Source organism: Saccostrea cucullata, unplaced genomic scaffold, assembly GCF_032062105.1.
Source record: "Saccostrea cucullata isolate Sc308-1 unplaced genomic scaffold, CSIRO_AGI_Scuc_v1 ctg2273, whole genome shotgun sequence".
NCBI classification, from domain to species: Eukaryota; Metazoa; Mollusca; class Bivalvia; order Ostreida; family Ostreidae; genus Saccostrea; species Saccostrea cuccullata.
In genome coordinates, this window is record NW_026936295.1 from 1 (window position 1) to 14,708 (window position 14,708).

The 14,708-nt window shown below is 35.7% G+C and overlaps 1 protein-coding gene across 3 annotated transcripts; it reads right to left on the reverse strand.

Moving 5' to 3' along the window:
* Nucleotides 1-6,335: 6,335 nt before the first annotated feature.
* LOC134245337 (serine/arginine repetitive matrix protein 1-like) lies at nucleotides 6,336-11,998 on the reverse strand. 3 transcript variants are annotated; one of them, XR_009987393.1, is made up of 4 exons: nucleotides 11,835-11,998; nucleotides 11,222-11,335; nucleotides 6,909-7,150; nucleotides 6,336-6,870 (listed from the first exon to the last, which is right to left on the reverse strand). XR_009987393.1 is itself a non-coding variant. In XM_062727635.1 (3 exons), the coding sequence occupies exons 2-3, from the start codon at nucleotides 11,309-11,311 to the stop codon at nucleotides 6,977-6,979; spliced, it is 264 nt and encodes an 87-aa protein (XP_062583619.1). In that variant the 5' UTR covers nucleotides 11,312-11,335; nucleotides 11,835-11,998; the 3' UTR covers nucleotides 6,336-6,976. The 3 variants fall into 3 exon arrangements, 1 of the variants encoding a protein (XP_062583619.1); XR_009987394.1 differs by having other exon boundaries at nucleotides 6,336-6,852; nucleotides 6,890-7,150; XM_062727635.1 differs by having other exon boundaries at nucleotides 6,336-7,150.
* Between the last annotated feature and the right edge of the window lie 2,710 nt (nucleotides 11,999-14,708).

Here is a 14,708-nt window from a genome sequence, read left to right on the forward strand (position 1 = left end):
TTAAAAAATACTAGTGTTGCTATACTTTAACAAAACAATATTGTGTTTTGTTTTTCTGCTGTATGGTTTTAATGTGATCTTGACTCATGGATATTTGATTTTAAAATGAAGCTCACAAGTCTAGAAGTAAGAAAAAAATGAATCTACATGTATAAAAGCCAACTGCAGTTGTAACAGATGGTTAAAATACGACATACATTTTCTATTACATCATGGCCTTCACAGGTGATAAAAACAACTTATATTTACAATTGCTTCTTACCATATGCCATCACGATCATATACTACAGTTATGATCAGATCTATATTTTAAGGAGATAAGGCATTAGTTTCTCTGGGTAAAAGGCAATGCAGTTAATAGTTAGACTAAAAGTAACTGTTTATTTTGAATTAAAAAAAATCTTTTCAGTTGATTCTTTAGAACGAAGACCAACAGACAGAGAACTAATGACGGTGAGTGGACTAATTGGGACCATTTTTCAAGTAGGGATTGCCCTTGGTCTAGACAACGCTACAGTCCAACAAATAAGGATTGATTACCAGAATTACGGTGTGAAGATACAGGTGTTCCAAATACTTTGTGAGTGGAAAAGGAAGGAGGGGGGACGAGCAAGTGTGAAAAAGCTCCTTGCTGCAATCAAAGAGTTCAAAGACGAAGTCGATTTTGAGAAAATAGAGAGGGTTTTTAACACGTGATATGTATCAGTTGCTGATGTGTAAAGTCGTTAGTGTGCATAGTTTGATAAATATCAAACTTTTTTTATCAATCAATCTTGACCAATCCGAGAATTGAGATCTGAATTTTCTCTAAAGTTTGGACATTGATAGCTTATTTATTATTAAATTAAGAATCAAATTTAATAAGCTTAATGTAAGATAACATTCAAATATACATAATGAAAACTGTTTTTATTTTCATTTTGTGAAGAGATATGCTAATATGAAATTCATTTTGTAGTTTTTGGTCTTGAAATTTTGTCATATAGATATTTTGCCAGTTGTATAGAAACATTGTTTTTTTTTAACTAAAGTGATTGTTCCATATAAAGATATGGAGATAACGAACAGTAATGATGATGACTAGTTCCAGTTTTATAATAATGAACACTGGTGCAATTATCACATAATGCAATGTAATATTACTGTTATGATATGGAGTTGAACAGAAGTGAATCAGTTTTGTTGCTGTTTCAATGGTATGTTATGTACATACTACTTTAAATAATTCAAAGACGAAGTCGACTTTGAGAGAATAGAAAGGGTTTTAACACGTGATGTATATATCAGTTGCTGATGTGTCAAGTCCTTAGTGTGCAAAGTTTGAAATGTCAAAGGTTTTTTCATCAATCTAACATTGAGAGCAAACTATACTCAAAATTTTAAACAATGATAATTTTATTAAACAACCAGATTAAAGAAGCTAAAAGTTGCACTGTTGAATAACATTCAAATAAACATGATACAAATCGGATGTTATGATCATTTTGTGAAAAGATATATTTATCTAAAATTTTACTTTTATATTGTTCAGTTTACGGTCTTGAATTTTTTTCCCATAGATATTTTTGTCATTTGTATAGAGATATAACATTGACTTTTCGTTACAAAAGCGATTGTTTAATCGATGATGACGTATGACTGTAATAACAGTTATTTAAGGAATGTTTTTAAGTTTTGTGTGATTCATTGGTGTGTAAATCACACAGACTTGTCACGCTAGCACTTCATGAAAAATATGCCTACGTGCAAGTCTTGTGTGATTTACACATTAATGAATCGCACAAAACTTAAATACATTCCTTATATTTACATTTTACAATGTTTGGAAGTATAAAAAAATATACCCAATGTTTGAATTTCTCGCTGCCCTATATCGTTGCATTTTTACCAACGTCGCTGTAGACTCACTGTGACGTCACGTTAGTGCATGTTTCTCCGTGTATATTTCTACGCGTGAGTATACAAAAAAATGGTTTTCAAATCAATTTTAGTTTCCTTTGTAGAAAAACACAGCGAATGTTAATATATGATAATGAACACTGATGCAATTATCCAGCAATAATATTGCTTTATTGACATTAAGTTGAAAAATGAATCAATTTTTGTTGTTGTTTTAATAATATTGAATGTTTGTACATATTACGTTATATAGAAATACGTACTTTTTGTTCATGCCTTGATAAAATATATTCTTGTATTTTGAGCTAGCTTTAGCCAAAGGTCAAAGTGAGTTATTTTTATCACAATTTTCCACCGTCGAACTGCTGTCTGCCTGCATGTCCATTCATCTGTGAACTTTTCACAGAACTACTAGACCAATGTAAACCAAGCATGCTACAAAGTACTAGTAGTTTTAGGTAAAGGGGATTCAAGGTTGTTCTAATAAAGAATACCTTCTTCAGAAAGTGAGCATTACAAATTAGTTAAAAATATTTTTCTCTTTTTTAAAATTTTCTTCTCAAGAACCTCTGGGCCGGGAGAGATGAAACTTATAGAAAGCATCCTTAGGGTAGTGTAGATTAAAGTAGAAAAGGTGGGTTTACAATAAGCAATCAGTGTTCCATTGGTCATGTTGATATGTAGAATTAAATTTGTTCAAAGCGTGACACCCAGGGATAGAATATTGCATGGCCACAATATGAGTCAAAGTAAATAATAGGGTAAAATCCTTAAGAAAGCCTTTAGTTTAAGAAATTTTGGAGCATCCTCACTGAAGGTGGCAGTTTTGTAAACTCAGATCGTCACCAACAATTTGCGATATTTAAACTTTTCAAATGTTCAATCAACAGATGATAGGGATATGATGATCCATAAATTAGGTAAGCTGACGATTAAAATGTTGAAGTCATCACGTTTTTCATAATGCTTTGCTGTTAAGTATGCTATTATTGATTTATTTTCTAGTAAAATATTATGAACCTGAAGTAAGATATTTACTAAATTTATTAATTAAATATGCAACAGATGTGTCACACTCTGTGGTATCTTTTATCTTAGCTCACTAGGCTTTATCATGTCGAGATATGAATGAACACATTGATTGTTAACTGATAATACGTACGTCGTCGATATATGAAGGTCGAGTTGAATGCCACAAGTGCATTCTTTTTTTTTAAGCTCACCTGGGCTGAAAGCTCAAGTGGGCTTTTCTTAACACATTTTGTCTGTAGTCCGTCTCTCTGTCCGTCTGTGAGCTTTTTACATTTTCGACTTCTTCTCCAGATCATTTTTTTTCCAATTTTAATCAAACATACCACAAAGTATCCTTGGGTAGTTAGGCAGTTTGTTCAAATGAAAGGCCACGCCAATTCAAAGGGAGATACTTGAGAATTAGTGAAAATTTGGTGACATGCTTCAAAAATCTTCTTCTCAAGAACAACTATGCCACGAAAGATGAAACTTATAGGAAAACATTCACGGGTAGTGTAGATTCAAGTTTGTTCAAATCATGGCCCCAGGGGTTAGGGCGGGGCCACATGGGAGGATCAAAGTTTTACATAGTTGTGATGTTCCAATCATCACGGCCGGGAGGGGAGGGGCATAGACTTAAAGGGTAAAAAAGGGAATAAAGAGGTCATAATTCGTCAAAGAAATATACAAGAATCTTTATAAGTGTCGATTAAAGTATTCAGGTTTGCTCGAATAATAGTTCCCTCCCTTAGGTACAGTGATCAGGTGAGTGATGTGGCCCATGGGCGTTTTGTCCATGATGCTTTTGAATAAATCCTAAGTTGTATGAATTCAAAAATAGGCTTGCTAGAAATGGGAGCGCAAGTGGTACCCATGGAAATTCCAAAATATTGTTGGAAGATCTTATCTCCAAATTCTACATGAGAAACTCAAGCATTTGTCTTATATAAACTTCAGAGTACTTTGTACAATCAGAATATTTTAACAAATTATAAATAATTTTGCAAGTTATAATATATAACAAGGTAAGACTTGCTGTCATTTTGGAATTTACAGTTTATAGTGAGTTTGGAAACATGCACACATTGCCGTCAACTTTGCACCATCAATTTGGACTTTTGCTCCTCACTTTAACTATCAGTTTGATTTTTTTTTTTGGCGGATATACTTTATTTTTAGTTTTGACTTTTGATTCACATTTTACCTTCAATGTAGACATTTTTCTGTCAGTTTTAACTTTTCTTCATATTTACACGTCATTTTGGGTTTTGCTTCTCACTTTACTATCAATCTGAAGTTTTTCCTTCACATTTTACTATCAGTAAGTTTTGTTTTGGATACTGTATACTTCACTGTCAGTTTGAACTTTTTCTTCACATTTTGCTAACGGTTTTGTTTTGTGTTTTGTGGATATACATTATTGGACTTTTGCTTCACAATTTACTATTTGATTTATTTTAGGATATGCTTTATGGGCAATTTGACGTTTTGGTTTTTATTTTACCAAGTTTATTTTCCCGTTCTTCTGTCTATTTTTGCCAACATTGCTGAAAATGCAACGATAAATATACGAGGTGTGATCAAAAGTTCGCGAGCTACCTCTACATCTACAAAACCACAATTCAGATCAGAATGAAATTTGGCCCAGAAGGTCATAAACGTGTTCTATAAATAGCATATATATTGATATATGTTCTGCTCCTTCTTTGTGACGTCACAATGTGAAAATGACGTGAATATATATGTGGATCACGTAAGCTTGTGACAAAATATGGTTGACTCAGTCGCACTCTAGCAATGAATGCTATAAGGTTAAGTGTATATCTTGGAAACAACTTTGCAATAGAATATGATTATTTGCACACGGGTTATGAAGACAAAAGAATTGCCAGATGTTTACTCATTAACTTCATTGTTTGTTTAAATGAAGGAATGGCGAAAGGGAGATGTTTAAATATCATGTTTGTTATGTTGCCCAGTGAAAGCAAGACGGGGAAGAGATTTGTCCCTTGTTAAACAATCTGATTTGAAAGATCGGCAAGTTGCAGTTTGAAATATACTAGTAGTTAAATATCTTAACAATATCATTTATTAAATCCCTCAATTATTATCCAGACATAAAAAGGTATTCATAATATCAACTTTGATTAAACGACGCTCCAACAAGACAAAGGATTCGTCCATGCTCATTCTGGAAAAGGATATCCTTTTCCAACCACACTATTGTCAAGATTTGGGTATTTCTGATAAAGGGACTGTTTTTGTTATAAAAAAATAACTCGCATGATAAGAAAAACAAGAATCAGAAAATCATTTAGCTCCAACGACATAATGCTGCAGGACATGTCAAGTGACAGCCTATATCATGTGATTCGCGCATGGGCAGAAAGATTGTAATTGGACAGAACTATGTAATAAAATTTCAAAACTGGACCCCCTGTAATTAATAATTTTTAAGGAAGTTATTCAATTAGAGAACTTTTTGATCACCCTGCATAGATAAAGAAACAGATGAATATCAAGATCATTACATTAACATTGAGCACGTGGAATAATCATAGATCACGCCTCGTAGAGTGACTAATATACTGATGAATATCAAGATCATTCCAATAACATTGAACAAGTGGAACAATCAGATCGGGGGAGGAATCCAGAGCCTTGCATTTTAAGTGGAAGGAAAACCTTAGTTATATTATGTCCTATTTATAAATTACAATATTTACATTCAGTGTAATTTTTCTTATGAAATCTATTAGAAATCCACGACGTTCAAATTTCTATAACACATGCGAAACCTTGTCACCGCGCGTGAGAATACAGAGTAGGAACTAAATGCATTTTCAATACTCTAAGAACATCAAAATGTAAAATGTTTTATTTCAATTTAATGAAAAACTTTAACCCTGAAAAATTGACGTAAAAATTAACGTAATTTGCATTAAGAATTATTTTGTCACTTTTTTCCTCGCAAGTTTGTTTGCGTCATTTAACTTTGCAACGTCATCTAACGTCGTTTGACGTCACAGACAGCTCTTACATCTATCAACCACGACAGTTTTGAAGGGCTCTAAATTCACATTTAAGATTAACGAAATGAGCAATTATGAAAAGGAAAAATTAGAGAATGTAAATATCAGCATTGAATTCATATTTTGGGATGTCTTCGGTCCTATAACACACCTGGCCGTGCCGACAAATTATCATATCGCGCTAACGCGCGGTATTCAATTTGTCAGCACAGCCAGGTGTGCGAAGACATCCCAAAATATGAATTCAATGCTTAAATAATCACTCATGTTCAATTCATTTGTTTCCTCTGATAAAATCTTTCCTATACAAAAAAAAATATATCAGTGTAAACAAATGAATAGATACATGAAAAAAATCAAATTACTCGCCAGAATTAAAATAATTCCAAGAGGTGTATTTTCATGTTTGTTTTTAAGATTTAAGCAATACAAGTCTACAAAATGAAAGCCACTTCTCCACTCTCACACATTATAGAGTCAACAAGATTATCAGCTAAAAATCACAAAATATCTACAGCATTTCATAGACCAAACATGATGCTTTCAGCAGAATGACAAATTTTTCTCATACTAAAATAAGAATAAACAGACACAAGCAAAATGACTCTAAATGGATTCTTAAATCACTGATCAAGTCTGCAATATTGTTTAAATATTAATAAAAGAAATTATCAGTAATAATGTATAACTCAATTGTGGTTAATCCCCACACAGTCAATGTCACATTTCATAACAAGAAAAAAAATTTCACTAATGTTATCATGATTTTATGATGCAAGAAATTCAAATAATTATTCCTTTAATGTTATAGGATTTCCACATTCACTGGGAATTTGACTTTATTTCAACCTGGGATTTCACCCTACATTTATAACTTCTCATTGTGACATCACTTTCCATTGTGACATCACTTTACATTGTGACATCACTATACAATGTGACATTACTTACACATTGTGACATCACTTTCAATTGTGACATCACTGTACATTATGGCATCATTTTCTATAATGACATCACATGGTGACATCACTTCAGTCTGAGTCGTCATCACTGCTGTCTGGCCCACTGCGACGTTTCATTGACTGTAGCGCCTTTTCTCGGAGTTGTCGTTCACGCTCCACTTCCTCTTTAGATTGGATCGACTGCAGCGCCCTCTCTCTTAACCGTTTCTCCAGGGCCTCCAGGTCTTCTTGGCTGTCTGAATCCTGCGTATAAGATAAACACAGCAATTTACAATCAACTCATTCAGCCCCACTGACAAGTATAGAGGTTGTATTTATAGTGCCTTGTATTCCCGATGACAAGATAACTCACAGGTTTTCCCTTTAAATATGGTCGATCACATTATATAACTCCTGCTGCATAACCCCCCTCTACAATCAGATACTAATGAAAGAAAAAGTGAGCTAGCTCACATACCCCACGCTCCCCCAAAACTTGACGGTGAAACACATAATGAAAGGCACAGTGCACTTTAAATACATAGTATAGATCAAGAAGGGCAATAATTGCAAAAAAATCTTCACATCAAAATGTCTTACATATGAGGACATTTAAATGTGGAATGAAGTTTCCAGATAAATAATGGAATCAAAATTTCTTGGCATTATACAAATCCAAACATTAATTTGAAGTGGTTGGGGGGGGGGGGAGAGAGAGAAATTTTCTTGAATAATAGGCAAAACTCTTTGGGGTAAAAATAACTATGTACAACAGTTTAAGAGGAGTGGTGCTGACAAACTGTTCATCTCTATATTCTAAATATTGCCAAAAAGTCTAAGTTGGAAAGTGTGGAAATTCCCGGTAAAATAAAGGAATCGGAATTTCCTGGTAATATGCACATCTACATATTGTGTCCTAAATATCTACAAAGTTTGACGAAATTCTGTGCAGCGGTTTATGAGGAGTTGCGCTGACAAACTGTTCATCTCAATATTCAAGGTATGGCCAAATGCCTAAGTTAAAAAGTGATGAAATTCCTGGAAAAATAATAGAATCGGAATTTCCTGGTAATATGCACATCTACACATTGTGTCCTAAATACCTGCAAAGTTTGACGAAATTCTGTGCAGCGGTTTATGAGAAGTTGCGCTGACAAACTGTTTATCTCAATATTCAAGGTATGGCCAAATGCCCAAGTTAAAAAATGCGGAAATTCCCGGAAAAAATAACGGAATCGGAATTTCCTGGTAATATGCACATCTACACATTGTGTCCTAAATACCTGCAAAGTTTGACGAAATTCTGTGCAGCGGTTTATGAGGAGTTGCGCTGACAAACTGTTCATCTCTATATTCAAGGTATGGCCAAATGCCTAAGTTAAAAAGTGCGAAAATTCCCGCAAAAATAATGGAATCGGAATTTCCTGGTAATATGCACATCTACACATTGTGTCCTAAATACCTGCAAAGTTTGACGAAATTCTGTGCAGCAGTTTATGAGGAGTTGCGCTGACAAACTGTTCATCTCTATATTCAAAGTATGGCCAAATGCCTAAGTTAAAAAGTGCGGAAATTGACGGAAAAAATAATGGAATCGGAATTTCCTGGTAATATGCACATCTACACATTGTGTCCTAAATACCTGCAAAGTTTGACGAAATTCTGTCCAGCGGTTTATGAGGAGTTGCGCTGACAAACAGTTTATCTCAATATTCAAGATATGGCCAAATGCCCAAGTTAAAAAGTGCGGAAATTCCCGGAAAAAATAATAGAATCGGAATTTCCTGGTAATATGCACATCTACACATTGTGTCCTAAATACCTGCAAAGTTTGATGAAATTCTGTGCAGCGGTTTATGAGGAGTTGCGCTGACAAACTGTTCATCTCTATATTCAAGGTATGGCCAAATGCCCAAGTTAAAATATGCGGAAATTCCCAGAAAAATAATGGAATCGGAATTTCCTGGTAATATGCACATCTACACATTGTGTCCTAAATACCTGCAAAGTTTGACGAAATTCTGTCCAGCGGTTTATGAGGAGTTGCGCTGACAAAAAAAGAGGACTGACTGACTGACTGACTGACGGACAGGTCAAAAACATTATACCTCCCGCAACTAGTTGTGTGGGGTATAAATACCCTTCCCCTATCTCTACAATAAAACCCACCAAGCCCAACTCCTGACAATCTGTATAGCCCATCTCTACAATCAGACCCTTTATACTTCTCCCTCCCACAATGCCTGACAAACTGTAAAAATTCCCTATCCCCCCTAACTCCCCCCTCCCCCTTCTGACCTTATCACTCACCTCTCCTTCAGCCCCCCTCTGACAATCTGTATAACTCACTTCTCCTTCACCCCCCCCACTCCTGACAATCTATATAACTCACCTCTCCTTCACCCCCCCCCCTCCTGACAATTTATATAACTCACCTCTCCTTTAACCCCCCCTCCTGACAATCTGTATAACTCACCTCTCCTTCACCCCCCCCCCACTCCTGACAATCTATATAACTCACCTCGCCTTCACCCCCCCCCACTCCTGACAATCTATATAACTCACCTCTCCTTTAACCCCCCCTCCTGACAATCTGTATAACTCACCTCTCCTTCACCCCCCCCCCACTCCTGACAATCTATATAACTCACCTCTCCTGCACCCCCCCCACTCCTGACAATCTATATAACTCACCTCTCCTTCACCCCCCCTCCTGACAATCTATCTAACTCACCTCTCCTTCACCCCCCCTCCTGACAATCTGTATAACTCACCTCTCCTTCACCCCCCCCACCCTGACAATCTATATAACTCACCTCTCCTTCACCCCCCCTCCTGACAATCTGTATATCTCACCTCTCCTTCAGCCCCCCCCTCCTGACAATCTGTATAACTCACCTCTCCTTCACCCCCCCCCTCCTGACAATCTATATAACTCACCTCTCCTTCAGCCCCCCTCCTGACAATCTATATAACTCACCTCTCCTTCATCCCCCTCCTGACAATCTATATAACTCACCTCTCCTTCACCCGCCTCCTGACAATCTATATAACTCACCTCTCCTTTAACCCCCCTCCTGACAATCTATATAACTCACCTCTCCTTTAACCCCCCTCCTGACAATCTATATAACTCACCTCTCCTTCAGCCCCCCCCCATTCCTGACAATCTATATAACTCACCTCTCCTTCACCCCCCCTCCTGACAATCTATATAACTCACCTCTCCTTCACCCCCCTCCTGACAATCTATATAACTCACCTCTCCTTCACCCCCCTCCTGACAATCTATATAACTCACCTCTCCTTCACCCCCCCCTCCTGACAATCTATATATACCTTCACCTCTCCTTCCGCCCCCCCCCCCCTCCTGACAATCTATATAACTCACCTCTCTTTCAGCCCCCCCCCCCCTCCTGACAATCTATATAACTCACCTCTCCTTCACCCCCCTCCTGACAATCTATATAACTCACCTCTTCTTCAGCCCCCCCTCCTGACAATCTGTATAACTCACCTCTCCTTCAGCCCCCTCCCCCTCCTGACAATCTATATAACTCACCTCTCCTTCAGCCCCCCCCTTCCTCCTGACAATCTGTATAACTCACCTCTCTTTCAGCCCCCCCCCCTCCTGACAATCTATATAACTCACTTCTCCTTCAGCCCCCCTCTGACAATCTATATAACTCACCTCTCCTTCAGCCCCCCCCCCTCCTGACAATCTGTATAACTCACCTCTCCTTCAGCCCCCCCCCACTCCTGACAATCTGTATAACTCACCTCTACTTCACCCCCCCTCCTGACAATCTATATAACTCACCTCTCCTTCAGCCCCCCCCCCCTCCTGACAATCTATATAACTCACTTCTCCTTCAGCCCCCCCTGACAATCTATATAACTCACCTCTCCTTCACCCCCCTCCTGACAATCTATATAACTCACCTCTCCTTCACCCCCCTCCTGACAATCTATATAACTCACCTCTCCTTCAGCCCTCCCCCCTCCCTGACAATCTATAAAACTCACCTCTCCTTCAGCCCCCCCCCCCTCCTGACAATCTATATAACTCACCTCTCTTTCAGCCCCCCCCCCCCTCCTGACAATCTATATAACTCACTTCTCCTTCAGTCCCCCTCTGACAATCTATATAACTCACCTCTCCTTCACCCCCCCTTCCTCCTGACAATCTATATTACTCACCTCTCCTTCAGCCCCCCACTTCCTACTGACAATCTGTATAACTCACCTCTCCTTCAGCCCCCCACTTCCTACTGACAATCTGTATAACTCACCTCTCCTTCACCCCCTTTCCTCCTGACAATCTATATAACTCACCTCTCCTTCAGCCCCCTTCGGGTTGTTCTTCTTGTGTTTGTGTTTCTTGTGCTTTTTATGTTTCTTGTGCTTCTTCTTTTCCTTCTTCATTTTCTTCTTAGATGTTTGAGATTCCTGTCCAATTAACAAAGATATAAATTAACATAAATATATATAAAATATACGGTAGCCCATTTATGACCTATCAAATATATTTTTGATTTCCATATAACGAATTGTCGAATTTGTTACAACTAATTTAAGTGATAATAAAAATTTCTTAAAATTCGTTATAGCGAATTAAATCTGTTACAACAGATATCATAAATTCTTCTTCTTTTTGTTAGATGTTTGAGGTTCTTGTTCAATTAACATAAATATATCACCCAAACAGTAAGTTTTTTTAACAAGAACATTTACAGAATTAATGTAGACACAAATATCTGTCTCCCTGTGGTACAAATTATGCGGGATTTTCTTTTACTACTCAGTCAAAGAAATTAGAACATAATGCATTAACATTAAACATGAAGGGACATCTTAAATAATATAAATGCATGGACATTAAGAATAAAAAATTGTGCTCAAAGAGCTAATTGGGACATTTAACAAATAATAATTTATCCCCCATTACCTCGGATTCACTCCCAGAAGCCTCTTTTGTCCCGTTTTTCCCCTTTGTTGGGCCTCTCCTAGCTCCTCTTCCTTCCTGTCCTCTCGAGGCTTCACCATGACAACCCTTCTCTACCTCTCCTCTTCCTCCATATAGGGGGTTTCCCTTTTCTCCCCCCGCACGTCATCTTCTCTCATCGTCAACCCATTACTCGAGGCATAGTCTGCTCCTCTTTTCCACGATCAAAACTATTTCTGACACAGAAGAAAAAAATATGTCATTTTCTCCTACCGGCAAAAACATTTTTGTCGGACCAAATAAAGCTGTTTTTCTAAAAAAAAAAATGACTAGGAATAATTGATTTGTTTTTGTATCTTTGTCATTAAAAAGAAACTGAATAGGATAATTATTGGTTGGACTGAAAACAGATGTTTACCAACTTGACAAAACATCAACAGCTGTGTATATAGTCACAAAAATCTCACAAACTCTCTTAACAAACACATTTTATTATTTTTTATGAAACTTGAAATTAATTTCATTGTAATGGATAATTTTAATTGCTTTATAATATCATTGAATACTTTTTTCTATTACATGCAGATACAAACAAAATAGAAAAAAAATAAGTAGAGAGTCTGCTATTGCAAGCAATTGCGTATGTCGCCCCGAACGGCGTCCCTATATCCAAGGCAACAGCAGTGTATTGATAATTTCGGACAATACCCAATTTTCAATTTTTAAATCCAATAAGCACAATTACAGATACTAATCATTACATCAATAACATTTCATGAAGAATGTTCAAGGGACCAGGGAGAACACTCGTGGACAAAATTCGTTGCTCTTTGCAGGTTTCCATGACAACAGTAGCCATTTTCAAACTGAATGACCACACAACACAACTACAACCGGTGATCCTCCTTTTAGGAAAGTTTCAGGAATTTGTCCCAGCCATCTCCGAGAAACAGCTTGTATAACAAAACATGCGTACAATCGCAATATGTCGATCCGACTTCGTTCGAGGTGACATAACAATAAAAAAACAATGCATAAATTTCAATTTAAATACATGTAGAAGAAAACAAACCAAAATAAATAAATTCATTTAAAAAAGTAAAAAAGTAAATAAATTAACAAATAAATTAATTTATTCGTAAATCAATCCAATTGATTAAGTTGTTAATGAATAAATTTAATTCTTTCTTTCCTTATGCCATATAGCACAGGTATTATAAACAAAGTAAACATATATTCAAATCTTTCAGTCAATAAATAATAATATAAATGTTTATATACATATTATATGCTATAAACAATTCAATAAATTTATTCTTCATTATGACGCACAGAACAAATATTAGACAATTATTTGACATTTTGAACACTTTAAAATTATATTAATTTAAAGACACTAGGTTTTTTTTTTTTTAAATACTGTTTGACATATTGAATTCTTAGATATATTCATGATATAGGAAATTTAGATTTTTAATATAAAATGGAGTCCATCTTCTAAATCAATGAAATTTTAAAAATGATGACTTTATTGTTTGACTTTTTGTCTAGTTAAAGTAATTCTTAAATTTCCCCCCAAAAACAATCAATTGAAAATTTTACGGTAATGTCTATCAACAAGTTGAGTTTCTTGTATTATGTACTTATGTCAATGTGTTCATGTAACAGTAAACATATATTTCAAAGATATTTGCAACATGATTTTTGATATAACTTTCCCTTTAGTAGGGTACAAACCATGAGGATAAAAGTATTCAAATGGGTCCTGAAATATGTTGATATCGAAATTTTTTTTTCATTAATTTTATTTTGTGAAATTTCCTTTCATGTCATTATTCAATGTTATTACTTTTCTAGATTCATATATAATTGAGGGCAGAGCCATCTCACGGTTAGAGCGAAGCTCTTCCTATAGGTAACACGTATGCATACGAAAAATAAAAAAAAAATCTATTGTAAACTATAAGTCATTTTGTCATTTGAAAAACTTCATATAAAATATTTAAATAATCACAACAAGACTTAGAGACAAACTTCCACTTGCTAGATATTTTTGTTTCTATGTACAAGTAAATATTCATAAACAATTTGGATATCTAAAAAAAACAAAATGAAATCCACACACCCTTATCGAGTCCCTAGTTAGATTTAGTATTTTTAAAAGCTTTTCACAGGGTAATTTATTTTGCCACTTTTAAAACATTTTTAGTGTTCAAAATATTGCACTATGTCTAAAAAATCCTTTATTTCTAGCTTGGTATGTATTGACAATAATCCTGAAGACATTCGTTATTAGTAAATTTTATTAACTTATGAATTAGGATTATTTTCCTCCTACAGTCTAGTGAAAGGGGCCACAGATAGATCCACTCCTCAATAGTGCAGACGACAGCGCCGCCTGTAGGGAAATTCTGGTCAAACAAAGGCGTTACGCTTGTGAGCGCGAACCAACGTCTAAATCGAAAGTAGGAAGGATCTGATTACTAGTAAAACAATTATTACATATTATCTTACGATTAACTATTTTTCACTTTGATGAAAGTTTCATCAACAACAAGAATTTGCGCGTGAATCAACATTTCGCCAAAAGCAGGGACGCCATATTGGCGACAAGGGTATCAGTTCTAGAGGTATGTAAATGACTTATAGTTTACAATAGATTTTTTTTTATTTTTCATATGCATACGTGTTACCTATAGGAAGAGCTTCGCTCTAACCGTGAGATGGCTCCGCCCTCAATTATATATGAATTCTAGATAAGTAATAACATTGAATAATGACATTGAATAATGACTTGAAAGGAAATTTAAAAAAATAGAATTAATGAAAAAAACATCGATATCATGAATAATGACATGAAATGAAACAAAAAAAAAA

Excerpts from the sequence above, each read along its gene's own strand:
- LOC134245337 (XM_062727635.1), bottom strand. The coding sequence starts at position 11,311 with ATGAAGAAGGAAAAGAAGAAGCACAAGAAACATAAAAAGCACAAGAAA. Across the intron at positions 7,151-11,221 it reads CGAAGGGGGCTGAAGGAGAG|GATTCAGACAGCCAAGAAGA; the intron begins GTGAGTTATATA and ends TCTTATACGCAG.